Consider the following 27389-nt stretch of genomic DNA (forward strand, 5'->3'; position numbering starts at 1 on the left):
AGCTTGTACTGTACGAAAACTACTAATCACCAGAAGTCTTTAGTGCAGAAAATGCACTAAAGACTTCTGGTGATTAGTAGTTTTCGTTCCCTACCTATGTTGAATACACTTATTGTAAGTCGCTTTGGATAAAAGCGTCTGCTAAATGACTGTAATGTAATGTAATGTAATGTAGATGCTGTAAATATTGGACAATTATTAATGTATTAAATAACCTTTTCATTTATTTTATGTATTCATTTTTCATAAAGAATAGGAAGAAAAAAGTAATCGAAAAACATGGCCTCCTCAGATATTAAAATGGCGATGTCAATCACCAAAACCGGGGACATGTATTATCAGTGAGTGTTTAAAATTCAGTTTGAAGCTTTTGGGTCTGATTTGAAAATCTAAGTATAGTATCAAACAACTTAGAAACTGTCTGGGGTACACACTAAAGCCTGAGTAGATGACCCCAAAGTGATTTAGAAGTTAAATACCATTTTCCATAGCTCCATTGTTGACAAGATACAGCATCAACAGGAATCACAGAGTTGTTCATGTATTTTCTAATAAATGTTCCTATTCAAGGAGGCAATGTATGATTTATTTTTAAATATGCCTTATTTCAACTGATATTGTTCTATAAATCAAGTGTGGGTTGTCAAAATATTTGCCCCGTAAAATTGGGTCCCGTCATAAAAAGGTTTTGAGAACAAACTTTCTGTGCCCAAGGAACACCAATGGACATGTATTCATAGTGAAATAAAGATCTACAAGCTATTTTTGCTTATTTTGAAAATGTGTGGAGAGGGAAAAAAAGCCTAATGACATATCCAAAATAGGGATGCCAAGTTTAAAGTGTAAAAAAAATATATATATCCCAAAGCACATCTGGACCGTCCGAGAATCACTGACCTAGAGGATAATATAGTATCACAGCAGCCTCCATGCAAACAAATATGCATTCACTGCCAACATTTGACTTGTAGTATTAGTAGTTTTATAAAATGATTTGCCCTTATGAAGACATAAGTGGAAAAACAGGCAGTACCTTTTAAAACAAATCATGTTTGCATCAAATATGGAGTATTTTACTATTTTAAAATCTATATACAGTAGCCTACATTGTAATATGTATATTATTAAAATGTTCTGCAGTTACACCTCAACTTTGAGCTTTGACAATGCTGTCTAAATCAATGTGATTTAGATAACTGATACATGCCTGAAGGCAAGTTTTAGGCTCCTATGAATAGACCAGAGAACAGAATGAAACACTTGGCTGCAGTGAAGTGTTTCACTCAAGCATTGAGGTATGGATGATTATCCATGCAGTAATGAACGCTATTTTCTATTTTCTCCTGTGTGATTGTGCCCACTAGGGGGCACAATCACACAGGAGAATATAGAACACAAGCTGGGTTTACATCTACAAGGAGCAGGAGCCTAATTTTAAAATTTTCCCAATCTATTTAAAAATCCAAACAGAATAAACATGTTCCAAACACCTCAATCACTATAAACAGAGACCCAAACCGATTGCAATTTGTATCGCTTAAATCTTTTCGCAAACCGATCGAAATGAAAATTGTAGCCTACTTGATTACTTTATGCTGTTCTGTTCTTTATGCTCCCTGATTTATTTATTGTGATCTTTATTTATCCAACGGGATAAATTGTATGTGTGAAGTTTCATGTCATCATTTATTCAGCATCAGCTCATTCTCGTTTGTTTGATTGATTAGTTATGTCTTGGTATTGTTGCATGACGGGTAATGTGATGTCTAGATGTTTTCAGTCCCTGCACAGTAGCTCCTCTGTGTCTACTGTCTGCAGTGCAAACTGCATTGATTCACTTTATTTCCTCCTTTCAGGTACAGTATTGTGTACCAGGCTTTATTGGGATAAGTGTTGGAATGTATTGTCATGTTTTTTATTATTGATTCATTACTTGTACATAATAGACAGACGTGTTGTGTGTTTGCTGTATTGTGGTGAGAACTGGCTAACGGACTAGCCCCATTACGAACCTCTCACTCCGCGAGGTCTCCCGGAATCGGTAGGACGGCCGCAAAGGCTGTTTACCCTTTTCGCCACATCGTATCCAAAAACGAATGGTAGATTCCAAACTGTACAGATGTTTAAGGTATGGTCCGGCACCATGCATTTTTGGTCGGGGACGAAACAAAAATACAGGGTTAAACTAAAGTACTATATTCTGATAGTAATCATTGCTACAGAGCGTTTGTTCGGTCACAGGGGTCTCTCCAGCTCTTTAGTAAACAGAATATAGTACATTTTCAGGTAGGAGACAACATTTAAGCCAATCAGGAGAGAGCACTGTAAATGCATTTACTGATCAACAAACACTCAATGAGTACTATCAGAATATAGAGCTATTTATACTAGAGCTACATTGTGTGTTCCATTCATTCTACAAGGATTATTTTTTCTGCTGGCCAAAGAGATATTATCAACAACAACAGAGCAGTCTCTCAGGCTCAAATAAATATGGAAGCCATCGTATTCAAATGCTAATTCCTATATGTATCTATATGCTCCAACTCTGGTGAATATTTTGATGCGAGTCTGGAAATAGTGGTACATGCTAATGTTAGGGGTTCTACTTCTATTCTATGGAACACAACGTGTTACAGACATGGGGTCAGCTGATTTGGAAAGCTCTTGACCTCTGCTATAATACCTGTGTCATTAATTAGGGGGAAAACCTACATTTTCACCCTCTCAATTCAATTAATTAAAACAGTTACAATAATGCCAAATAGAACTATGGCTCTCTCTCTCACTACTACTTTACTACACTTTTTTTTAAATGTCCAAACATTGGCCAAATCGTCACATATTACCCAATAAAGAGACAAAAGTTGTGAAAATAACCGATCTACATGCTCTCAACGCCTCACCTTTTATATCTGTGGAACCGTAACTAAATGTAATGCCTCAACTCCTACAATTTCAAGTGGAATTGTCAGGTTGGGGGGTCCCCAGTTCAAATATGATTTGCCGCCTGAAAAGTTTGAGAACCAGGGCATAGGGCATGGATCCCCAATAGGCAGACCAAGTGCGGCTCACTTGAGCCAATTGTGCAACATGCACATACCCCTGTCATAACATGTTATAAATTGTGCAAAAAAAATAAAATAGAAAGTAAGTAATTAAGCAAATGTCAAATCAAGTTCTCACGTTTCTATTTTGACCACATACCACCCCGTACACTTCCAACTGACCTGCATACTTTTTACTCAATTCCTACATCAGTTCATGAAAAACAATGTCTGAGACATTACAGTCGCATCTTCCTTCCCATGTATTTTTGATGGCAGTAATTTCAACAGCAACAATATGGATGATGACTGATGAGACCAACATACAAATTAGTCTACCTAAGTTCATGGTTCACGTTCAGAGCTATTTGCCAGTTGAACGATATGCATAACGGAGAGAGTAGCAGCAGTCCCACTGTGGGTGCATGTGGTTGCATTTGTTGTTTTTTAAACGTGTTTAAAAAACGTTACTTCTTTCAGTCGGGTCAGTGTGGTTCCAATTAATAATCGTGGTGCAGTCGAATGTAAAGAGACGCTTTGACGCTTCAATTTATCCCACATTCAATGTAAAGAAGTGGCCCGTTAATGTGTGTGTGTGTGTGTGTGTGTGTGTGTGTGTGTGTGTGTGTGTGTGTGTGTGTGTGTGTGTGTGTGTGTGTGTGTGTGTGTGTGTGTGTGTGTGTGTGTTGGGAAGGACCCCTTGAACCACTGTGTGGTTAGTCTGGTTACTGGTTAGGTGGGTTGTGTTCGCCCTTGTGCATTTATTAGACACAGATGACAATGGTGGAGAGCGAGGTCCATTTATTTTCCTTATGAACAGGTGATAGTACACAGCAGGGTTGTGTGTGGTTTCTGTAATAAGCAGAATATAACAGGGAATGAATGCCCTTGTAAATTGTACATCATAATGGTCACATGTACTGTAAACAGGTCTAAATTAACAGATACAAACCAAATGAATAATGGCCTCTCTAAAAAGGTGCTCTTAACTTCACAGTTCAGCTTAGCTGCTCAAATGACATTCATACAGTTTATATGGAACCTGTATCTGCTCAACTGGGGTTAGAAACACTAGTGCAACTTAGAATAGAAGTACATTTAGTGGTTATCCAAACTTATGGTCACACTGGTCACATTCTAAGAAGTAATTGCATTACTCTTACTTATCAGCATAGGAGATGTGCAAGTGCATACAGTATCAGTACGACAATATCAACGAGCCAACGATAGCATTCCTCTGACCGTCGGTCACTATAAACAAGTGTCGAGGTAGTTAGCTGCTAGTTAGCCTTAGCAGCAGGTACATAGCTTGGCTACAAGACCCCGTAACGGGACAACAGGTTATATACATCGACTTCAGGAAGACTTACGTTATCATACACGCACACAGGCACTCTGGTGTGTAGCAAACTTATGTAAACAACTCTTAAGACTTAATATGTCTAAATAAGTGGGTTAGCTTTACGAGCGTCTCTGGCTTCGCGCTTCTCTTTCATTGTTCTTTCCTCTCGCGAGATGAGGGACACTGGACAGTCTTATTAACGGGGCTCGCTGTAGTCTCGCGAGGGGCGGAGCAGTCTCTCGGGCGGGGGGAGGGGGGGGGCAGCAGGGGGGGAGGGAGAGAGGCGCAGTCTTTCTAACAGCCGCCCCCAAATTGCTTAGTGCAATTTGCTCCAATGAAAGGCTGCGACACTGGAGTCTTGGGTGGCAGGGGGGGTGACCAGCTGGACCACTAGTCTTGTGCAGGAATGGCCCTTGATGTCGATCTCTGCTGACGTCACAAGTCCTTCGATGCTCTGGTTGGCCTTGACGATACTCCGTCTCCCGGTGGGTCACAGGGCGTGTGGCAGCTGTAACTCCACAAGCATGATGGCGTCTGGCGAAGTGTGGACGGCTGGTCAGATAATAGGGGACGGCCTCCTGACCTTTCACGGTCCATATGTTCCTCCGGCTCTTGGCGAGTACCCCTTTGGGTCTGGGAAGATACACCCGGCTGTTGTAGTTAGCCGCCCCGTGTCCCTCCTGGACCGTAGCCTCGGCGAGCTCTCTCCGAGTGGGGTGAGGGCTTATGTCAGGTGCAGGTTGAGTGGTTGCTGCTAACGGGACATAACGGGAGTTGGGCTTTCTGACCTTTGACTGGTCTTCTTCAGGCACAGTTTTTGACTTCACTGGCCACTGCGGGGGGCTGTGGGAGATAAACGTTGGTCTCTTGACACCCGGATAAGGTTCAGGGAGTTTTGGGGGGATCTTGATCTCCTCACGGCCAGCCGTGGCACACTCTGGGTCTCTGGTGCATTGTATCTTGGTGGCCTCCTGCCAGTGTTTCTCCACACTTCTCATGAGCTTGGTGTTCTGGGGTTCTGTTATTGTCAACATACATTGTTGTGGCTGGAGGTTGATTTCCAGGGCTCTGGCTGAGCCTTGCAGAGTCCAGCCCAGTCTTGTGCAGATGGCTGCTGGCCCACCTGGGGGCCCCAGTCTCACTGGCTCAGTGGGTGTAATTAAGTGGGGGTGGTCTGCCCCGATCAGGATGAGGGGTTGGACTCTTTCAAACTGTTGTAGCGGCAGTCTGGCCAGGTGTCTGTACTTGGTTTTGAGGCTAGATACAGGATACGATTGCTTAGCTAGCCCCAAGTGACTTGAGGTAAAGGCTCCTTCGATGCGGTAACGTCTCTTTGGCTGAGATGCTGGGGACACGGAGAATGACACTGATGCTCCCTTCAGTGTCTGCACATCCTGCCTGATCGTTCTCAGGGCCAGGTCTTCAGGTGTTCCGTTGAGGCCGAGCCTTTCCACTGCAGCAGGAAGAAGCATTGTGCGTTCTGACCCATCGTCGAGAAGAGCATAGGTGTCAAGGGAGCGGTCTCCATGACGCAGTATAACTCTAACTACTTTGAGTAGGACTCTTTTCCGGTCAACTGGTTTGTCAAGGTAGAGCACCTCGGCAGTGGTGTTCACCAGGCAGCTCTCATCTTTGGGTGTCTCTCTCCGAGTCTCGCTGTTCACCTCATGCAGGACTTGAAGGTGTTTGCCTTTGCACAGGCTACATGGCTTCCTGAGATCGCACTGGGCAGCTAGGTGTGATCTGCCACAGCGCCAGCACTTCTTCTTGGTTCGAATCCATTCTGTGATCTGTTCTCTTGTGAGTCTCTTAAAGTCAGTACACTGGCTGAGGAAGTGCTCGTTATTCTCACAGAATGGACAGTAGGCGTTAGCTTTCCCTGTCTCTTCAGGTGGGGGTGCATCTTCCTCACACTCTGCTCCGTCTTCGGCACCATGCAGAACTGTGGCGTATCTGCCCATTTTCTGAGGTAACCGCTGTTTCGGCTCTATACTAGGAAGCTGCACGTCGAAGTCGTGGCACCAGGACTCATACTTCAACCACTCTGAGAACTCCAACAGGGTGTAGGTGGCTCCTGGACCGCGGAGCATTGTGCGGCGGAAGTCGGACCTCATCTCTGGTGGCAGCTTGTTAAGGAGTCGTGCAACATGTGAGCCGCATTTCAGTTCTGTGTCTCCCACTGGGCCTAGGGTCTTTAGCATGCCTACCAGCGACTGCACTTGAAGTGCAAACTTCTCAAAGGCCGCCCCGTCGCCTCGCTGGATGTCGGCTGCCTCCAGGACGCTGGCTATTTTCCGTAGTGCTAATTGATGGGGCTGTCCAAACTTGTCGTTCAGCGCCACCATGGTGTCGGAGTATGGCGTGTGGGAGTTCAGGTAGGCGTCTGCCACCAGGCGGGCCTCTTCGAGCTTGAGGTGGTCAACTAGGACTTGATACTTGAACAGCTGAGTGGCGTTGGATGGCAGGAGGTTTTCGAGTGATAGTTTGAGGCGGGCAAACTCACTCGGGTCTCTATTTATGAAGTCGGGGATGGTCGGTCGTGGCCCCCTGTATTGCTGCTCCACTGTATTGTCTGGTGGGGAGTACACAGGCTGGTGTTCTTGCCATGCCGGATACTGGCGACTCGGGGGCAGGGTTGGTTGGCGGTCTGGGTAGGGGTACACGGACTGGTGTTCTGGCCTTGTTGGGTAGTGGTAGCTTGGGGGGAGAGCTGATTGGCGAGCTGGATGGGTGTCTGGTGAGGTGTACATGGGCTGGTATTCTGGCCTCGCTGGGTACTGGTGACTCATGGGCGGGGCTGGTTGGCGAGCTCGATGGGGGTCTGGTGGGGGGTACGCCAAATGATGTCCTCGGCCCACTGGATACTGGCGGCTCGGGGGGAGAGCTGGTTGGTGAGGGTCAGGTGCATAGTACGCAGGCTGATGGTTTGGCCTCAGTGCGTGCTGGTGGCCCGGTTCTGAGCACGTGGGCTGGTGTACTGGCTTCGCTGGGTGCCGGTGGCCTGTTGAGAGGGCTGGTTGGCGGACCGGCTGGAGTCTGCAGGGCTGCTGCAGCCGGTAGGGTGTTCGGGCACATGCCTGATCTGACTGGCTAGTAAGTAGGGGGTGCCTGGGCCGCTGAGGGGGTGTAATACTGGATGGTTTAGCTACGTTGGGGCTCACAGACAGTACTTCCCACATCTGGTGGAGTTCACACATCACTGATTCAATGTAGTCCCTCATACCGTCTTCCTCTGTCACCTCCTCTTCTCTCTCTGGTGGCCACGTCGGGGGGCAGTACTCCTCTAGCTCCTCCTCTTCGTCATCATCTTCACAATTATCATATAGCGGAGATAGCTCATGACTCTCCGGTGGATTCCCCCTTTCCCAGCTGTCTTTCTGGGTCCATGTGGATGGATCTGGGCGGCTGAGGGGAGTCGTCTCGGCTGCTCCCTCGTCGTTCCGGTGGTCTTCATCAGCTTGGTGACGGTTAGATGATGAGTGGGGGCTGTATACTGCGGTTGTTTTCTGTAGCTCAGCTGATACTCTTCTAGGTGGCTTGGCAGTCTTGTCAGACGTCTGGGGCGTACATCTTCGCCCTGGGCCTTGCTGGTTCTCTCCATTGTCTCAAGGGTAAACACCTCTCCGGTTTCGAAGGACCACAATGTTGGGAAGGACCCCTTGAACCACTGTGTGGTTAGTCTGGTTACTGGTTAGGTGGGTTGTGTTCGCCCTTGTGCATTTATTAGACACAGATGACAATGGTGGAGAGCGAGGTCCATTTATTTTCCTTATGAACAGGTGATAGTACACAGCAGGGTTGTGTGTGGTTTCTGTAATAAGCAGAATATAACAGGGAATGAATGCATTTGTAAATTGTACATCATAATGGTCACATGTACTGTAAACAGGTCTAAATTAACAGATACAAACCAAATGAATAATGGCCTCTCTAAAAAGGTGCTCTTAACTTCACAGTTCAGCTTAGCTGCTCAAATGACATTCATACAGTTTATATGGAACCTGTATCTGCTCAACTGGGGTTAGAAACACTAGTGCAACTTAGAATAGAAGTACATTTAGTGGTTATCCAAACTTATGGTCACACTGGTCACATTCTAAGAAGTAATTGCATTACTCTTACTTATCAGCATAGGAGATGTGCAAGTGCATACAGTATCAGTACGACAATATCAACGAGCCAACGATAGCATTCCTCTGACCGTCGGTCACTATAAACAAGTGTCGAGGTAGTTAGCTGCTTGTTAGCCTTAGCAGCAGGTACATAGCTTGGCTACAAGACCCCGTAACGGGACAACAGGTTATATACATCGACTTCAGGAAGACTTACGTTATCATACACGCACACAGGCACTCTGGTGTGTAGCAAACTTATGTAAACAACTCTTAAGACTTAATATGTCTAAATAAGTGGGTTAGCTTTACGAGCGTCTCTGGCTTCGCGCTTCTCTTTCATTGTTCTTTCCTCTCGCGAGATGAGGGACACTGGACAGTCTTATTAACGGGGCTCGCTGTAGTCTCGCGAGGGGCGGAGCAGTCTCTCGGGCGGGGGGAGGGGGGGGGCAGCAGGAGGGGAGAGAGAGAGGGAGAGAGGCGCAGTCTTTCTAACAGTGTGTGTGTGTGTGTGTGTGTGTGTGTGTGTGTGTGTGTTGGAACGTGTTATGGCCTTGGGATATAAGCGTCAACTTATTGTCCTTGTGTTTCAAGAAAGAATAGATGGCTCAAGGGGACGTCCCCAGCGTAGCTCAACCGTGGCCATCTTGCCACAGTCAACTACTCTGGTACGTTCTATGGTAGCCGGTGTAAGGCGAGTGATCTGCACAAACAAAAATAGTCTTTAACTCGCTGAAATCAAACTCGATTATGGCTATGATACAGGATGCTTGGTTGTTGGATGTTGAAATTGCAGCTTTTCTTTTCGAAAAACGACGTAATCGTGCAGCATAGTTGTGTGTCACGGCTACTTGCGCAAGTTATCAAGGCTGAGACCACAGTCGAGATATTCAATTATTATATAGGTTTTATGACGACCTAATCTTTGGTCTAAATGACAATCTTTGTGGATTGTTGTATTTATTAGCTGGCTAATAACAAGAGGCTGCAGAGGGAGAGGGAGACCTAGTATTACAAAGTTTACCCAGCAACTTTACACCAGTGGGAGAGGCAGAACTGCTCTTTCTTTTCAACATAAATTAAGTTGCACATCGTCGCCGTGCTAAACTAATGGCCTATGTCATTTTTTAAAGTTTTTCAGGTAAAATAAAAAACTGATCCAAAACAAAACTATATGATATTTCTTAATCATTTCACCCAAAATGTTTATTACAAATTATTACTATTTAAATAGAAATAACACTGTCTGTCAGTTATGTAACATAAGAGATTTAAATAGGTTTAAGTAGGATAAAAAATGTTTGATTGATTTTAGGCCTAAATCAGTAAATAATTTGGCCTAAGTCACAAAACCAAGTGATTTAGGCCAAAAAAAGGCCTATTTTGGCCCAAGTCACACTAGGGAGTTAGGCCATTATACTAAAAGGGGAGTGAATAGCATGATCCTTTTCAATTAGGAGATGGGCGATTTTACCAGAGGTGGCCAGTGTCACGAGGAGCTGACTTAGGCAAAAATATCATTTTCCTCAAAGAATTACTTAGGCCATTAGTTTAGCAAGGTGACGACATGATTTCTTCCAAGCGGTTTGGCTTATTAAAAACTTTTTACATTTAGATATATTATGATACAGGAAATTGCTGGCTTTGTGTTTACAGAAGTACGCCTACCAGTGAAGATGCCTGATATTTGTGCAGCCTCCGGATGCTCTAATCGCCGCAATCTTGAAACAAGAACCCGTGGGATCACCTTTCACAAGTAAGATATGACAATATTATGACTATTAGGATATTCTTTAGTTACTTAGTGGATGTATGTACAATACAAGTCCTGCTATACAGAAACAGCGGGGCTATGTGAGATGATAGTATTGCAAGATTGTTGTTAATAAGTTGCTACCATTTGTTTACACAATTATTGAATGTTTATTTTGGACACTTTTTTTATAACTCTTAGTGTGGTTGTCTTATTCTTAAAGTTGACATACATACATACATACATAAAAGTACCCCAAAAATATGATAATTTAGATGTGTATTTTTGTCCTTACCCTTAAAAGGAAAGAAGGGTGGAAAATGTTGACAATAATTTATACATATGGCTACCTTCTCATGTTTCTAAGGTTTCCCAAAACCGGAGAGAGGAGGAGGCAGTGGGAACTTGCCCTGAGAAGGGACGGTTTTGTGTCCTCTGGCAGGACACTGCTCTGCAGTGAACACTTTAAGGGTGAGGACTTTGACAGGACGGGGCAGACTGTCCGGCTTAAAGATGGTGTTGTGCCAACAATCTTCAACTTCCCAGCTCATATTCAAAGGGTATGTGTGTGATTGATATATCAATATATAAATCTGTGATTAAATGTCACACTTTCGTTTTTCTTTCTGCAAGTTTATGAATAAATAATGTATTGTGTATTACAGCACATTTTAGACACTCAATATGTCTTTAATTATGTTTTATTTTAGCCGGTAGCAACAAGAAGCACAACCACTTCTAGAAGAGCGGAGGAGAACCTGCCAATGGACTTGTCGCACGATGAACCTCAGCCTTATGTTGTGAGTATTTGCATGTGGAATGTCACTAACAAATGAGAGCATCATATGGCTTATTAAATCCTTTATCTCGTGGTAGGGAGGTCTATGAAGGTCTATTAGGCTCTTCTGTTACCAGAAGAGCCTAATATTATTTGAGGTGGTACTCTGTGTGAAAAGTTTGAGAACCGCTGGATATCTCACTTGCTCTATGTCACTCATACACTTTGATGAATAAACATGTGCAAAGATTGAAACCACACCCAGGGGTAGGCAACCTTTACAATCAAAAGAGACGTTTTTTGTCCAGAGCCTCAAAACACCTCTCTCTGTCTCTTTCTCTCTGTCTGTCTGTCTGTCTGTCTGTCTGTCTGTCTGTCTGTCTGTCTGTCTGTCTGTCTGTCTGTCTGTCTGTCTGTCTGTCTGTCTGTCTGTCTGTCTGTCTGTCTGTCTCTCTCTCTCTCTCTCTCTCTCTCTCTCTCTCTCTCTCTCTCTCTCTCTCTCTCTCTCTCTCTCTCTCTCTCTCTCTGTATAATAATAAACACAAGTTGCAGGCGTGAGCAGTGGGAGAGGGGTTCTCACATACCCTTTTTACCAGTACAGTTTGCTGTGTGATCCGTTCTCATTCTTGGTGGAATAGTCGAGTACAGTACTTGCTACTCATGAGAGATATGACTGTAGTTTTGAGTTTTTTCAAAGCACATTAAAAACAGAAGAAAAACATAACATGTAACCATATTGTGAAGTTTAAAGCCTAGAGACTAATAGAGAACTTCCTCATTTTGTAAAATCAGACACAAAAATGTACATATTATAAAAGAAAGAAAGACCAGTAATACTGTCCTATGCTGGCTCTAAATGCACTGCTTACTTCACACTGGGTGTGATTTAGGGATGTTCCCAGTGATTAATTTCACAGTCGAAAATGAATTAATCAAAATTAATTAACCAAAAGAATTTGCCAAAACTGAGCACATTTATTTATAGCCTTATAAATAAATGTGCTCAGTTTTGGCAAATTCTTTTGGTTATTCTTTTTGGAATCCCATTGGAAGAGTATATAAAGTATATCAAATCCATAAAAAAAATCTCATACTATTTGAATCTTACTCTCCTGCTCCAAATAATTAATTACATGGCCAGAGCGCTAAATCAATTATGCTGTCACTCCAGCGCAAGTCTGAGCCACAGGCAGGACACAGGCACACTACTGACCAGCGGGGCAGCGCCTCTTCAATCATAACATGACATGTAGTAGGCCTATTGGATTTTGAGCCAAACTGACAACTGAAACGTTACGTAGGCCTACTCATTCTCCACGTTCTCACCTCAACTGCTGGATTATTTCTTCAAATCGATGTGAATATGGACGATTCACATCTAGGTGTTTATTTTGGATGTGACTTTTCCATCCAATTTACATTGAAATCTAAGCACTCACAAATGTTGCTTTTTTCTCTTTTGATTAACTTTTTATCCCAAGCCGACAGAGTCTGTATATGACGATGCTAGCAGCCAGGCTGCAGGTGACCAGCAATGCCCAAATCAGTGTGACAGGCCCTGTTAATACTTAATTTGCATGTATTTGCTTATTTTGCTTGTTAAGGGCAACATTTTATTCAGATTTGACAGTAATATGGGTGCAAATAAATAAATATCTCAAATAAAAATATATTTTATAGAATAAACAAATGTTATTTTGTAAACATTTTGTAGAGGCAGCTCCCGACAGCCTCTGCGCACACCCCTAGTGTGATTATTACAATTTATTTTTTGCACACAATTTCGTACTACGTGTATTGTGTATGCGCTTACACTGTATGACCCTGATCTTCACCTTAACCCTGAGCAAATTAAATGCAATGAATATGCATCAGCATATTCAAAAGACAATTGATATATCTGTGTCTTGTGTCTCCTGACTGAGACCAAATGGCAGTCTCTTGAATAACAGGATTGTTACGTGTGTTTCACCATACATACACACGTACACACACACTGATTATGAACATGCACCTCCCTGGTGAGAACAGCTTCATCGTGCACTCTCACCTATGTGATCAGGTGAAATATTACCTTTCACACCCTTTTTATGGTCACCACCTGGAGCCCTGCTCAGGCAGAAATAAAAAGGTGCAATTATGGGAAATTGCAAGTGTGGTTGCACCGACTTGTGGGTTTCGGCCGCCGGGACACGAGGAATCCGCTGGGAGGAATTCCGTCGGAGGGCATGTGACGTGCAATTCAAATTTGCTGCTGAACGGATCCTGCGTTCGTGATTCATAGCGTTTTGATTTTAAGAAATAGGCCCCTCCCACTCAATTTGCAAGCCCATTACGTTGTCACGTGTCATCAGAGATCATGTGTAACTAAACTGGAGGGGATTGATCCCCCCAAAAATCATGTTTTTGCATCAAACAGTTATATTTTGCGCATTTGTGGTGCTCCCTATGGGTGAAAGTGGAAATGCTTTTGGTTCTTTGTTGAGGACAGGACCCTCGACATGTGATTCAAATATGGGATTGACTGGACATTTTGTTCATGATTTGTGATTTATTTTGTAAAATAGGCCCCTCCCACTAACTTTGGAAGCCTATTACGGACGGTATAGTAGGGACTATCAAAATTCCGCCTGTATATGTTTACCGCACAACTCCAGAGATCATTTGTAAAATAAATTGTGAGATCTGGACAAAATCTGTTGGAGGAGGAAAAGTGTGTTTTGAAGAAAATTCTACATCTATACAGATGCAAAAATGGCCTCTATGAGGAGTTCCAGCTGGTCAATTTGACATATAGCTTGGGTGTATGCTGCTAAAACTGTGGGAGGAGTAGTCCGGCAAACTTTTGGGGTTACTCTATAAATAATATCAAAGTCGCCCAAGTAATATATTGTGTTGCCCACACTAACTAAAATAGGGATCCCAGGTTAAAAGTTGTTAATTGTCTCCGCCGAAGGTGGAGAATATGTTTTCGCTTTGTGTGAGCAAACATTGTTAGCCAAGCTAACATTGGGCAAGCTTCACGTGACACGTGTCAATTTGTTGACACCAATGCCTCTGATTGGCTAGAGGGACGCGTGACGAAATAAAATTCTATAAATAGGTGTGTCACTTCAAAAAGCCTCTACTTTTTGAAGTGAGGTAAAACAGGATCAATCAGACTTGATTGGAACAGTACCTTCAGTAAGTCCAAGTCACCCGTCTGTGCGTGTGTGTTTCCCTCTGAGAACACCTAACATTGGTCAAGCAAAGGCGCAGAAGGCCAAAGCTAAGAAAGCATACTCATCTACAATTGTAACGTAGAAGAGGACTAGAGTTGAAATGATCCCACAACAAAGCCGAACTCTTAATACGTGTCAATATGTTGACATCAATGTCTCTGATTGGCTAGAGGGACGCATGACGAAATACAATCCTATAATAAAAGGGTGTGTCACTTCAAAAAGCCGTATACGTTTTTGAAGCGAGGTAAGACAGGATCAATCAGTCTTGATTGGAACAGTATCTTCTAGTCCAAATCACCCGTCCGTGCGTGTGTGTGTCCCTTTGATGATAATATAATTGCTATAGTCTGCTGGCGGAGACTTGTGCTCCGAGGAGCACATTTTCTAGTTGTATTTTATTTTCCTCTTGAGGTGGTGCAATTCAATTTATTTTACTTATGACATAGCTCTAATTTATGGGGCTTTGTGTGTGTGTGTGTGTGTGTGTGTGTGTGTGTGTGTGTGTGTGTGTGTGTGTGTGTGTGTGTGTGTGTGTGTGTGTGTGTGTGTGTGTGTGTGTGTGTGTGTGTACGTACTGTATAAAGCAGATGCCTACCAGTGATGGTCATCTATCCAGTCACAGCATGTGGCCTCAGCAGCACATCGACTCAGTAGCCTTGAGTCAGGACTTAGGCTCTGTTGCCCCCTGGAGGACTGCTGCCTGCACACCTCCCATCTTCACCGCTGAGGACAACAACTACTGCACTGACACTGAGACAGGCTGTGAGTAACACACTTGGATCTGCACAAAAAGCGCAATACATAATACCGGTAGATCTAAACACTGATCAGAAGAAGTTTACATTACGGTCAAACCATGACATACCATGACAGCACATGCTCATTAATACACAGAGGAAAAAAAGGTAACATGGCTTCTATAAACAGAAAGTGACAGATTATTATTATTATTTTTATCTTAGCTACTCAAGGATATATGACACATCGTCTTCTCCAGATAGACAGATTGCCTATGATAGCTGAGATCAGGGGCGGACTGGCCATTTGGCATACCGGGCATTTGCCCGGTGGGCCGCTGGGCCAGTGGGCCGCTGGGCCACCCCAAAAAAAAAGTCCCAGTCCGGTCCTGGCTGAGATAGAACAGTATTAAAGGCAGCTCTCCACCGCACCGACGTCGTTGGTGGAAAGCTTTGGAAAGCGTCTGTCGCCGAAAATTTGTTGTCGAATGGGTGGTGTGTACACTGTCGTGTTCGGTCGTAAGTTGTAGGGAAGCGTTGAAAGCCGACCAAACATGTTCTGTCGGCTCCCGACCGTTGGGCTGCCGGAGAGTAGGTAGAGCTCTCTGGTTGGCTGCTAGGAGGGGTACTGGGGACCCTTTCTAAAATGCAATACAGAGTAGTGCTATTGGAATCTTACACAGGTGCGCCCAAATAATTAGTTACATTATGCCACTGATGCCAGTGCAGCTGCTTAAAAGCAGGTCAAATCAATTATGCTGTCACTCCAGCAGAGCAGGTCCGAAGCACACTACTGACTGACAAGTCCCGACACTTGCTTTCCACTTAATAACGTTTGATAGAGGGATAATAATAATACATTTTATTTGAAACACACTTTATATTTGACACATAACAGGGATAAGAAAAACATGATTGATACACCGAATGAACATAGACACTTCACAGATTATAGAGATCTTAGAATTATAACAATCGCTTGAGAATTGGCCGAGTTAAACTGCCGGTGTCCAAAATGACAATCACATTGACAATTCAGAAGTGCGTTGTAATGACTCTGCAGCCGCTCTGAGGAACCATAGTCTAATGTCGGATAAATTCCGACGTTTGCATTATAAGCTTTATTGATTGCATTATTTAATAAACATATAATACAAATTAGCATCCACATGTTACTCATGATAGAGAATGTTACATTATTGTAATCCTTTCTTGATTTCCTGTGCAATGGATTAATCAAACTCAAGTGTGTGGAGGAATGGCATATTGCACAGCTCAAAATATTGACTTTGAAAAGACTAACACAATTGACCACATACTGCTGCTTTTCTTTAAGGTGATTAAGGTTTGTAAAATCTATTTATTATATTATAGGCTTATATTGATCATTAGTTGAAGCAAAATGATGTGGCCATGTTGCGCACACGGTCAAGCATTCCGCTTGGTGCAGCACGCAGTGTGCATTGTTTTAATTAACATTAAATACAAAAGATATAGGCTACACCAAAATAGTCTAAATACAGATAACCTTGTGCCCGTGCCCTAAGTACCCTGCAGTGAAGTAGTTATCTTTATAATTTCTCAAATGATTTAAGCATCCAGGTGTTCATGTGTTTGTTGTTGAAAAAGACATCAAGCCATGGGCTATTTTTAGCACCATAGTAGCCGTCTGTCGGTGTCGGCTAACAGGTGTACATTCAGCAACGTTTTTCCCACACCTTCCAACCGACTGATCTCCAGAGTCGTCCCGACTTCATTCGACTGCCAGTCTGTAGTTTTCTGAAGTAGACTGTTTGGTGGAGAGCTACCTTTAGCCAACTTTTTTGCATTTGTTTTTCGCAATCCTCCCAATTGCAAGAGCACAAGTTTGTAAACGTGGCCCAGACTCCCAAACACAAGGAGAATAAGTTGACGGTTGTATCCCACGGCCATAATACGTTCCACCACACACACACACACACACACACACACACACACACACACACACACACACACACACACACACACACACACACACACACACACACACGCGTCATTAACGGACCACTTCTTTACATTGAATGTGGGATTAATTGAAGCGTCAAAGCGTCTCTTTACATTCGACTGCACCACGATTATTAATTGATTGGAACCACACTGACCTGACCAAAAACCAAAAACACTCACTCAGATGCAACCACAAGCACCCACAGTGGGACTGCTGCTACTCTCTCCGTTATGCATTCAACCGGCAGATAGCTCTGAATGTGAACCTTGAACTTGGGTAGACTAATGTGTATGTTGGTCTCATCAGTCATCATCCATATCGTTGCTGTTGAAATTACTGCCATCAAAAATACATGGGAAGGAAGATGCGACTGTAATTTCCCAGACAGGAACTGATGTAGGAAGTGAGTAAAGATGATGCAGGAGGGGGCACGGTGGTGCAGTCGGTAGCGCTATCGCCTCACAGCTAGAAGGTCCTGGGTTCGATACCCGCCGGGGACACTGTGGGCACTGGGGTCTTCTCCTCCGCGTCATCAGCGCCCATACCCTAGGTGGGGTTGGCGAAAGGGCCTACTCTGTGTGGAGTTTGCATGTTCTCCCCGTGTCTTCTAGGGTAGTTAATACCCTCACAAAAACATGTAGTAATCCTGGTCACTATACCGCCTCCCCCATGACAGCTGGGGCGCCTGATGGAGGGGAAGGGAACTGGTTGGAATCATAGATATAGAAACCTAGATCCTCATTGGCCTCTGCAGTTCGTTGGAGCAACTGGTATCGCGGCCGCCATTTTAGAGTAGGCAAGCTGACACAAAGTGACTACTGGCCAATCACAGCACTCACAGCGCGTTGACTACTGGCCAATCACAGCGTGTTGGTGAGGGTTTGTTAAAGGACTGTATAAGGGGTACTGGTTCTATGGGGTTATGCTTCATTCGCCCCTGGGGCGTCGTTCAGGACACAAGTGACAGGAGATTGAAGTGTATAGTATGGCAACTTTACTTTGGTTGTAGGCACAGGTAGGTACAGGTACAGACATGGGTATGCAGATGAATGGAGGGGTACAGGCACTGAGTGCGAGTGACAATGGGTCACTGTATGACAATGTGTGGTTAGTAGTCACAATACGCACACTGGCACTGCAGTGGTGTACAAATAAAGGATGTAGTTTGTAACAGGTGAACTGGGCTGGAATTCACCGCTCTCTCTGCTGCTGCTACTAGAATGAATGAAACGCCCCACAATGCATTGCGCACTTAAGGTGGCAGGTACATGTTACTCTGAACACAGTTCTTAAGGTAGTACATAAGAGATAAATAATAGTCAACTTATAATATGCTTGGAGCCTTTCTAACAGCCGCCCCCGAATGTACCGGGTACATTCGCTCCAAAGAAAGGCGACAGTCTCTAATGTCTTAGGAGAGGGTGGCGGTGACGGTAGCGCTGTCCTCCTGCTCGCCGGTCAGGACAGCTGGCAGGGGGACCAGCCTGGCTACTGGTCTGGTGTAGTTGCGATATCTGAGCCTCTCCTCTGCTGAGTGGACTTGGCCATCAGTGCTGGGGTGGAACTTGGTGACATGGCCGATGGGCCACAGAGCCCGGGGAAACTGGGGGTCCATTAGTCTCATGACGGAGCCCTTTGTGAGGTCGGCCTGTGTAGAGCGCCACTTCTGGTGAGTCTGCTGGCTGGGCAGATAGTTCAACAGGAAACTGGACCAGAAGTGATCTGGTAGAACTTGGGCGTGCCTCCAGTGACGTCGGCTCAGTAGTTCAGTCTCTGGATACACGATCTGCGGTACGGATCCATCCGGCCGCCCCGTCAACAAGACATTGGGTGTCACGGGATCGAGGTCGGTGAGGCTGGACGAGACGTACTCCAATGGCTTGGAGCTGAGTGTCCCTTCCACTTCAAGCAGCACGGTCCATAGTACTGCCTCTGGGACTGGCTGGGTTCCCACTGTGGTGTACAAGGCCGTCTTGACAGAACGGATTTCCCTTTCCCCCACTCCTCCTAAGTGGGGTGCTGCAGGGGGGTAGAAGTAGAAGCTGATCTTCTGCTTGGGAAGCTGCTGTTGCAGATCTGGTGGTCTGGCCTTCCAGCGCCGGCATTCTCTGCAGGTGGATTGGTAGCGGTGTATCGCTTCGCAGACCCGCAGTATCCAGAATGAACGGTGCATCTCCGCGAACACCCCTTCTGGCCCGGGATGGTGCAGACGACTGTCTAAGTCTTGAGTGAGGAGTCGGCCAGGATCCCACACGATAAGATGCACTGCTGTCTGCTCGAGGTCATCGGCACGACAGGGTCTTCCGCAGACACAGAGGAGTCCCTCCTCTTCTTCCATCTCAGGTGACATGGTGAGCAGTCTGCTGCTGGATGAGACAGGCTTGCCTGCCTTTAGGAGCCGCAGCTTGTCTGGGAAGCTCTCACGCTGGGCTTGCTTGAGTATGAGGATCTCTGCATTGCGGTAATCTTCAGCAGTACAGCTGCTGCTCTGATCTGCCGCCCCATGCAGCTTCTGCGCTGTAGCTTCCAGCAGCTTGTTACAGGTGTCACACTGCTTTGCCTCTGTGTCTAGTGAGCTGGGTGTGGTCGAGGTGACACCACAGAAGGTTGACTTCTGCAGCTCAGAGGCGTCGTTGTCGTGTTCGACATTGGGCTCGACAGTCCACCCATCTGGGGGTTGAAGGAGGAACGGAGGCCCTTGACTCCACCTGTTGGGCTTCACAAGGTCTTGCAGGGTCTTGTCCCTTGTGACATCGTCAGCGGGGTTCCTCGCTGACTCCACGGATTGCCAGGCATGTGGGCTGGTTAGTTGCTGTATTTCTGCCACTCTGGTGGCGACGAAGAACTTGAAGCGGCAGGACTCTGACTGCAGCCACGTCAGCACCATTGTGGAATCTGTCCACAGGATGGTCTGATTGATCTTCGGCGTGAGCTCATTCTCTATGAACTTAGCCAGTTGGGCTCCAGTGACAGTTCTACACAGCTCGAATCTCGGTATGGAGAGGAATCGCTTGGGTGCAACTCTGGACTGGGGCAGGGGGAAGGGCAGAAGGACTTGGCCTTGACTGTCCTCAGGGTTTAGCTTGGTGACAGAGCCTGCATCCACCAGCTTCTGGATCTCTGTGCTGTAGGCTTTGGCCCGCTTCGAATCTTCAGCCAGTTGTCGTTCTGTGTTCCACAGACTCGGCATGACGGCTTCTTTAGGGGCATGAAGGAGAGGCATGTCTCCCTTGTGCGGAAGGGGCGTGGCATAACGCAGGACCCCTGCTACCTCCACGTGGAGGGTCTTCTCTTCCAGCAGGGCTACCGCTGCGTGGTCTTGACTTTGTGCAAACTCACGTGGGTCCCGGTGGATGAAGTTGGATACGGTCGGGCGTGGGCCCCTGTAGGTCTGTTCTGCTGTGGCTGCTGTGTCACGGCGCAGTGGAACAGGAATCTGCTGGCCATGTCCCTGCATCCATGAGGCTTGTGTCATGGAGACTGGAAGGTGCTCAGGCTGTCGAGGAGGTGTACAGGTTGCTGCATAGGACAGGGCTCTGATGGTTAGAGGCTGGGCCGCAGGCTGGTACTGGTACGGGAGCTGCTGCGGTGCCGACACTGCGACGTAGTACTTAGACCTCAGGGGTGGAGGCTGCACGACAGGCTGAAAGTGGTGTAGAGGCTGCTGAGGTGGATAGCCTGCTGTGTAGGTCGAAGCCCTGTATAGTGGAGGCTGTGAGGTGGGATTCTCTTGATGGCGCCGCGGCGTGTTGAAGGAGGAAGCCATGTAGGGAGGATAAGGCTCTCTGCTTAGCTGCCGGGGTTGGAGGTGCAGTGGTTGGCTGCCGCCCTTCACCGGTGACTGTTTGCAGCAGCTAGCTGACATAGATTGGCTCTTCATCACCTGTAGCTCCACCATCCGTGTCTGGCCAGGGCGGGGGGTCTGGCCAGTCCTCTTCGTCCTCAATGTGGACAGGATGGGGGTCACAGTGGCTGACGGAGTGTGGCGTAGCTTGCTGAGGGCTGACTACTGCGTTGGTTAGCCTCCTCATCTCAGCTTGAACTTCATGAGTGAGTCTAGCCACATCACCGTGCATGACCTGCTGCGTCTGCTGTAGCATGACGTGCTCTTTCTGTACTTCCCTGAGTTTATCTCTCAAGTTGCGTTCATGGGGTGCATGATGGGGTGAAGGTAGTTCTCGAATCTCCTCCCTGGGCTCTCTCTGTAGATACCGTAGGTGGGCTAGCTGGGTTTCCGGACTGTACCTCTGCCGCTGCCGGTAGTACAGGTCCGCCTCTTGTAGGACAGCATCCCGCCTGTGGTGATCGATGTAGGGAGTGGGGGTGGAGTAGAGGGGGGTCATCTTGGCCGCTCCCTCCTCGTGAGATGGCCACTCTTCCTCGTGCCCATGCCTGTTTCGCTGCCTGTGCCACATTAAGTAATTGACTTGGTAGTTATTGAAGCGGCTTGGTGGGCGTGTCTGACGCCGTGCTCGGTGGTCTTCAAACTCCATATTGTCCAGGGGTAAATGAAACATCCGGCTCGAGGGACCAAATGTTGGTGAGGGTTTGTTAAACGGACTGTGTAAGGGGTACTGGTTCTATGGGGTTATGCTTCATTCGCCCCTGGGGCGTCGTTCAGGACACAAGTGACAGGAGATTGAAGTGTATAGTATGGCAGCTTTACTTTGGTTGTAGGCACAGGTAGGTACAGGTACAGACATGGGTATGCAGATGAATGGAGGGGTACAGGCACTGAGTGCGAGTGACAATGGGTCACTGTATGACAATGTGTGGTTAGTAGTCACAATACGCACACTGGCACTGCAGTGGTGTACAAATAAAGGATGTAGTTTGTAGCAGGTGAACTGGGCTGGAATTCACCGCTCTCTGCTGCTGCTACTAGAATGAATGAAACGCCCCACAATGCATTGCGCACTTAAGGTGGCAGGTACATGTTACTCTGAACACAGTTCTTAAGGTAGTACATAAGAGATAAATAATAGTCAACTTATAATATGCTTGGAGCCTTTCTAACACAGCGCATTGACTACTGGCCAATCACAGCGCGTCTAACTGACTTTTGCTGCGCGGCTGCCTCTTACGAAAAGACCCGCCCCCATCTGCCTCTGATTGGCCTACCGAACGCCCCCTTCTGTGACACACGCGGAAGCTTTCCTACTCTAAAATGGCGCCCGAGATACCAATGCCTCTAATGTCTATGGTTGGAATAATGTGTTGCTACGTCCTACCGGGGAATCTCCCCCCTGTCAGGTGACAAGAAGGTCAGTTGGCTCTCATGCATTGAAGGAGGCATGAGCTCGGCCCTGGGCTCCCTAGGCTGGTGGGGGGAGTGTAGCGCCCAGGATCACTTAGAAAATTGGCACCGGGTGAAAAAGGGTTACAAAATCGTGGGAGAAAAAATTTAGGGAGCTAAAAAATTATGCAGGTCAGTTGGAGGTGTACAGGGTGGTATGTGGTCAAAACGTGAAACGTGAGAACTTGATTTGACATTTGGTTTTTACTTACTTTCTTTTTTTATTTTATTTTTTTGCACAATTTATAACATGTTATGACAGTGGTATGTGCGTGTTGCACAATTGGCTCAAGTGAGCCGCACTTGGTCCACGGGCTGCCTATTGGGGATCCATGCTCCATGCCACTGGTTCTCAAACTTTTCGAAATTGTAGGAGTTGAGGCATTACATTTAGTTTGACACGGTTCCACAGATATAAAAGGCGAGGTGTTGAGAGCACGTAGATCGTCTATTTTCACAACTTTTGTCTCTTTCTTGGGTAATATGTGACGATTTGGCCAATGTTTGGCCATTTAAAAAACAAAATAGTATAGTTTATTGATTACTTTTCACACAGTAGCCTAATGGTCTTATTTATATTATTTGTTATTTAATGTTTAGATGTATTAGGTCTTAAAGGTTATTATATTGTCACTTTAGAAATGTTATTGGTTATGTAGCTGTCAATCAAATCATCACAAGGTAGCCACGCCCCTCCTACAGCATACCCTACTTCATCATCAATTTTAAAATGAATGGGACCATAATTTACCAAAACGCATATCATGATGATTGAAAGAAGACTTTAAACTTGCGACTGGAAGAGTGTAGTATTTATGACAATGTTTATTAAAGGTCTCATGACATTCATTTTCACTTTTTTTATTTTCAATGTTTTATTTGGGGTTTTATGACCTCAATTACACCCAAAAAACCTGAACTTAGAACATTCAGTGGATTTTCTGTGGTCTGGGGTTTTCTGAATAATTAGGCTGAAAAGTAATCTGAGCTTGGCCCTTCGACAGTGAGGTCACAGTCGATTAATCCCGCCCACTCTCCTCCTCGCCCCTCCCCTCCCCTATCCTTTCCTTTGGGGGGGGCGGAGCAGAGGCGATGATTGACAGGCAAAATCCCTCAACAGCGACACCCGCAGGCAAAGATTTCTTTTTTCATTGCAGTTGAAAAGGCTTTAGAAATGTGAGAGAAAAACACCTGCCATGGATCACTGGAATGGAATTTTCACTTAAAACTTTTTGTGCACTTTTGAAGGACCAGGACAAAGACTTTGAATGTGGTGTAAAAGTGAATGTCATTAAACCTTTAAGGTAATACAATCAAGTTTGGCAAAAACACATCTGCTTGAATGGTGCCTAATTCTTTCTGACACCAGCAGGGATAAAACAGCGAGACTCAAGGCCATTCATATGAACTGTCACTTCCTATTCAGCCTCAATTTACAACTTAGAAGCTGGCCCCTTGTTTCTAGAGGAATATAAAGCTATTTATCACTATCACTTATAACCTTTAACCGTGCTCAGAACTATAAGGGTCTTTGGAGACTCTTGACATCTGAACTCGGATGAATGAAGATACATCTTTAATAATGAAGTAACCATTTGACTTTAGGCGTTGTAATCTGTTTGGCGGAATTTCAATAAACCAGTGGTTCTCAAAGTAGAACATGGGTCGTTGACGGTGAGAGACAATTATAAAGTATCTTTACAAAATAAATCAGTAACTTGGAGAATCTATTCTATCAAATCAGAAAACACATTGAGTTGCTCTTTTTGATGTTATATCCTCTTTCCTCCTTCTAGGTCTCCAATTCCTTCCTGTGTGTAAAGAGGAGTTTTCCCCTGAACAGCAGGAAAGGATTCCCAGTCTGGTCCAGATGAAACTAGAACCTCCACAGATTAAAGAGGAACAGCAGGAAATGAGTCTCAGTTCGGTCCAGGTGAAACTAGAACATCCACAGATTAAAGAGGAACAGGAGGAGGTACTTCTAACAACAGAGGAGTGTAGTTGGTCAACGTTGACATTACTAGCAGTGAAGAGTGAAGCTGATAATAAAGACAGAGAGACAGAGCAAACACAAGCTTATATAGAATACTGGGTACCATCAGAACCAACTAGTGATGACCAGCTCCTCTCTTCACGCAGTTCTGAATCTGACCAGCTCCTCTCTTCACACAGTTCTGAATCTGACACTGAAGACAGTGATGAGTGGGAGAACAGGGATGATGAGTCAGTTTTAAACACTCTAAAATCACACAAGACACAACACGTTGAAGGCCCAAGATCGTCTTTGAGCAGCAAGCTGTCCCAGAACCTGAAATCATCAAAACAAACACCATCCATGAGAAGTCAAACTGGAAAGAAAAACTTTGCTTGTACAGTTTGTAGCAAACGCTTTGTTTGCAGAGACCATCTGGACAAACACATGAGGGTTCATACGGGTGAAAAGCCCTTTGCATGTTCAGTTTGTAGCAAACGCTTTGCACAAAAGGAATATCTGAAACCACACATGAGGATTCATACAGGGGAAACCCCATTTGGTTGTACAGTTTGTAGCAAAGGCTTTGTGTGCCAAAGCCATCTGAAAGTACACATGAGGATACATACAGGTGAAAAGCCCTTTGCTTGTAAAATTTGTAGTAAAAGCTTTAGGCAAGCAGGATATCTGAAAATACATATGAGGATTCATACAGGAGAAAAGCCCTATGTTTGTACAGTTTGTAGCAAAACCTTTGCTGTCCAATCAAATCTGAAAGACCATGTGAAGATTCATACAGGGAAGAAGCCAGTTACTGGGGAATTTAATTGTTCATTTTGTAGTAAAAGGTACTCTAGTAAGAGAATTCTGAAAACACACATGAAGATTCATAGAGGTGAAAATACCTTTTTTTGTGCAATTTGTAGCAAAAGCTTTACTTGTAATGAAGATCTGAAAACACACATGAAGACTCATAGGGGTGAAAAGCTGTTTTCTTGTAAAGTCTGTGACAAAAGTTACCATATAAAAGAATCTCTAAAGCAGCACATGAAGATTCATAGACGAGGAAAGCCAAACTTTGCCTGTACAGTTTGTAGCAAAAGCTTTTTCAATACATCAAGTCTGAAAGGTCATATGAGAATTCATACAGGGGAAAAGCCCTTTGCGTGTCCATTTTGTAGTAAAAGCTTTAAGCTAGCTGGAACAATGAAAGACCACATGAGGATTCATACAGGGGAAAAGCCCTTTGTGTGTACATGTTGTAGCAAAAGCTTTACCCAAAGTGGACATCTGAAAACTCACATGAGGATTCATACAGGGGAATAGCCCTTCTACATTTTGTGAAACAAGCTTTACTCTTTAACATGATCTGAAAAGAAAGAAAGAGAAAGAAAAAATGTTTTATCTATCTATTGTAGTATCCTGAAGTGTTAATAAAATAAGCCACATCTGTAGACAACATGCTTCAATTTAAGTGATTAGTACCGATCAAAATTAAACACACATGGTAGATTTAGCTAAACTGATGTTGTATACATCAAAATGACAAGTAGTGACCCGGACCGCTGGCGTAGCGGTCCGGGCACCTAGGCTACAGTGTAGCTTAACACCCCGTCGCGGATTTGAGTCCCGATCTCTCCCCATTTCCTGTCATCCTGTCCTATCAATAATAAAAAAGGCATACAAAGTCCAAAAGTAAATCTTAATATAATGCATAATCTTTGATTATGCATTATAATAACTCGCTGTTCATCCTGTGAGGTCCCAGTAAAGGTCATCACACACCAGGAGTGATGTGATTTAAACGATACAATAAATCGACACATCAAACTTGTTTTTGGTGATGCCTCATTAATACAGGGGAATGATGTTATTCACATCTGAAACATAGAAAAGAAAAGAAAATTACATTGCTTCATCGCCTCTGTATAATCGTCCTCAGTGTGCATATACTCATAACACAAACAGGAGTTTAAATTAATGTGAACTAATCTCACAAAATAAATCACTCCCGTTGTGTATTAGGGAGTGTATTAGGGAACGAATTTTGCTATTCGAATATAATTCGAATGTGAAAAAAAATTGTAACATTCGAATGCTAAAATTGACATTCAAATGTAGTTTTAAAAATATATATTTTTAAATATACTTTAAAAATAATATTTCATTTTTATTTTATTTGTATTTTTATAACAAATGCTTTCATCATGTCACCCATGATCAACAATAAAGTTTGAGTGCATGCTCTGCACACAGAAAGTTAAGGACGTATCATCCTGCCATACCCAATGTGTCTGTGTTCTGCACGCTCAGCGTGCGCCTGTGTGCGTGCGTGCGTGTGTGTGCGAATTAGACCCGAAAATTTTCGGGCGCTTCGCGCACGCGCGCAGGTTGTACACGCACGGGAAACTCCCGCGGGGAGGCCCCGCGATTCTGCGTTACGCCACTGTGTGTGTGTGTGTGTGTGTGTGTGTGTGTGTGTGTGTGTGTGTGTGTGTGTGTGTCAGAGAATATATTACTCTCCTCTTATAAAAAAAACCTGAAATTAACCTAAATTTAAGTCATGACCCTTAACTAATATAGTTCGTTTCACTATTTTGTTTAGCCTGTTATTAGAGCATTTGTATGTGTGCACGTGGGTGTTTATTATTGTACAACTATAAATTATTTTATATAGTTATATATTATATAAAATATTCAAATATATTTGATTATTAAAAATAATAAAGCAGTGAAATTCGAATGGGATTATAGAGGAGAACTGACAGCCCTATTGTGTATGGATCTTAACTGTTACAGTAGGGATATAATTACAATTTACAATAGAGTTCTTATCCAGAGCAAAGTGGATACTTTGGGTGCGTTAACAAATATGCACAGATCTGGTGTGCTCTCTGGTCGTTCGTAGATTCAGTGCATTCGGTGCACTGCCGTTTGAAAATACATTGCACAGGTGCACTGAGTGGTACACTGACCGACCCCAGTGCCATCTATTAGAGAGTTACGCCAACTCCGTTCACTTCTTCGGGCCAGGTCTTCTACATACACATACATTTGCGAATAGTGACAAATCCCTAAACCGGAAGTTCATGGAATGCATTGAAGTCGACGGCTCCTTGTCACTATCCAGCTACATGAACC

At 44.6% G+C, this 27389-nt stretch overlaps 1 protein-coding gene across 2 annotated transcripts; it reads left to right on the forward strand.

Moving 5' to 3' along the window:
* Positions 1 to 1794: 1794 nt before the first annotated feature.
* Positions 1795 to 26009, forward strand: LOC308088791 (uncharacterized protein). 2 transcript variants are annotated; one of them, XM_080433373.1, is made up of 6 exons: positions 1795 to 1856; positions 10158 to 10257; positions 10622 to 10814; positions 10965 to 11054; positions 14841 to 15018; positions 24073 to 26009. In XM_080433373.1, exons 2-6 carry the CDS (start codon positions 10178 to 10180, stop codon positions 25572 to 25574), a joined length of 2043 nt encoding a protein of 680 aa, XP_080289499.1. In that variant the 5' UTR covers positions 1795 to 1856; positions 10158 to 10177; the 3' UTR covers positions 25575 to 26009. The 2 variants fall into 2 exon arrangements, with proteins under 2 accessions (XP_080289499.1, XP_080289500.1); XM_080433374.1 differs by having other exon boundaries at positions 14844 to 15018.
* The last annotated feature ends 1380 nt before the right edge of the window (positions 26010 to 27389 follow it).

Source organism: Gymnoscopelus braueri, assembly GCF_963280865.1.
Source record: "Gymnoscopelus braueri genome assembly, chromosome: 7".
NCBI classification, from domain to species: Eukaryota; Metazoa; Chordata; class Actinopteri; order Myctophiformes; family Myctophidae; genus Gymnoscopelus; species Gymnoscopelus braueri.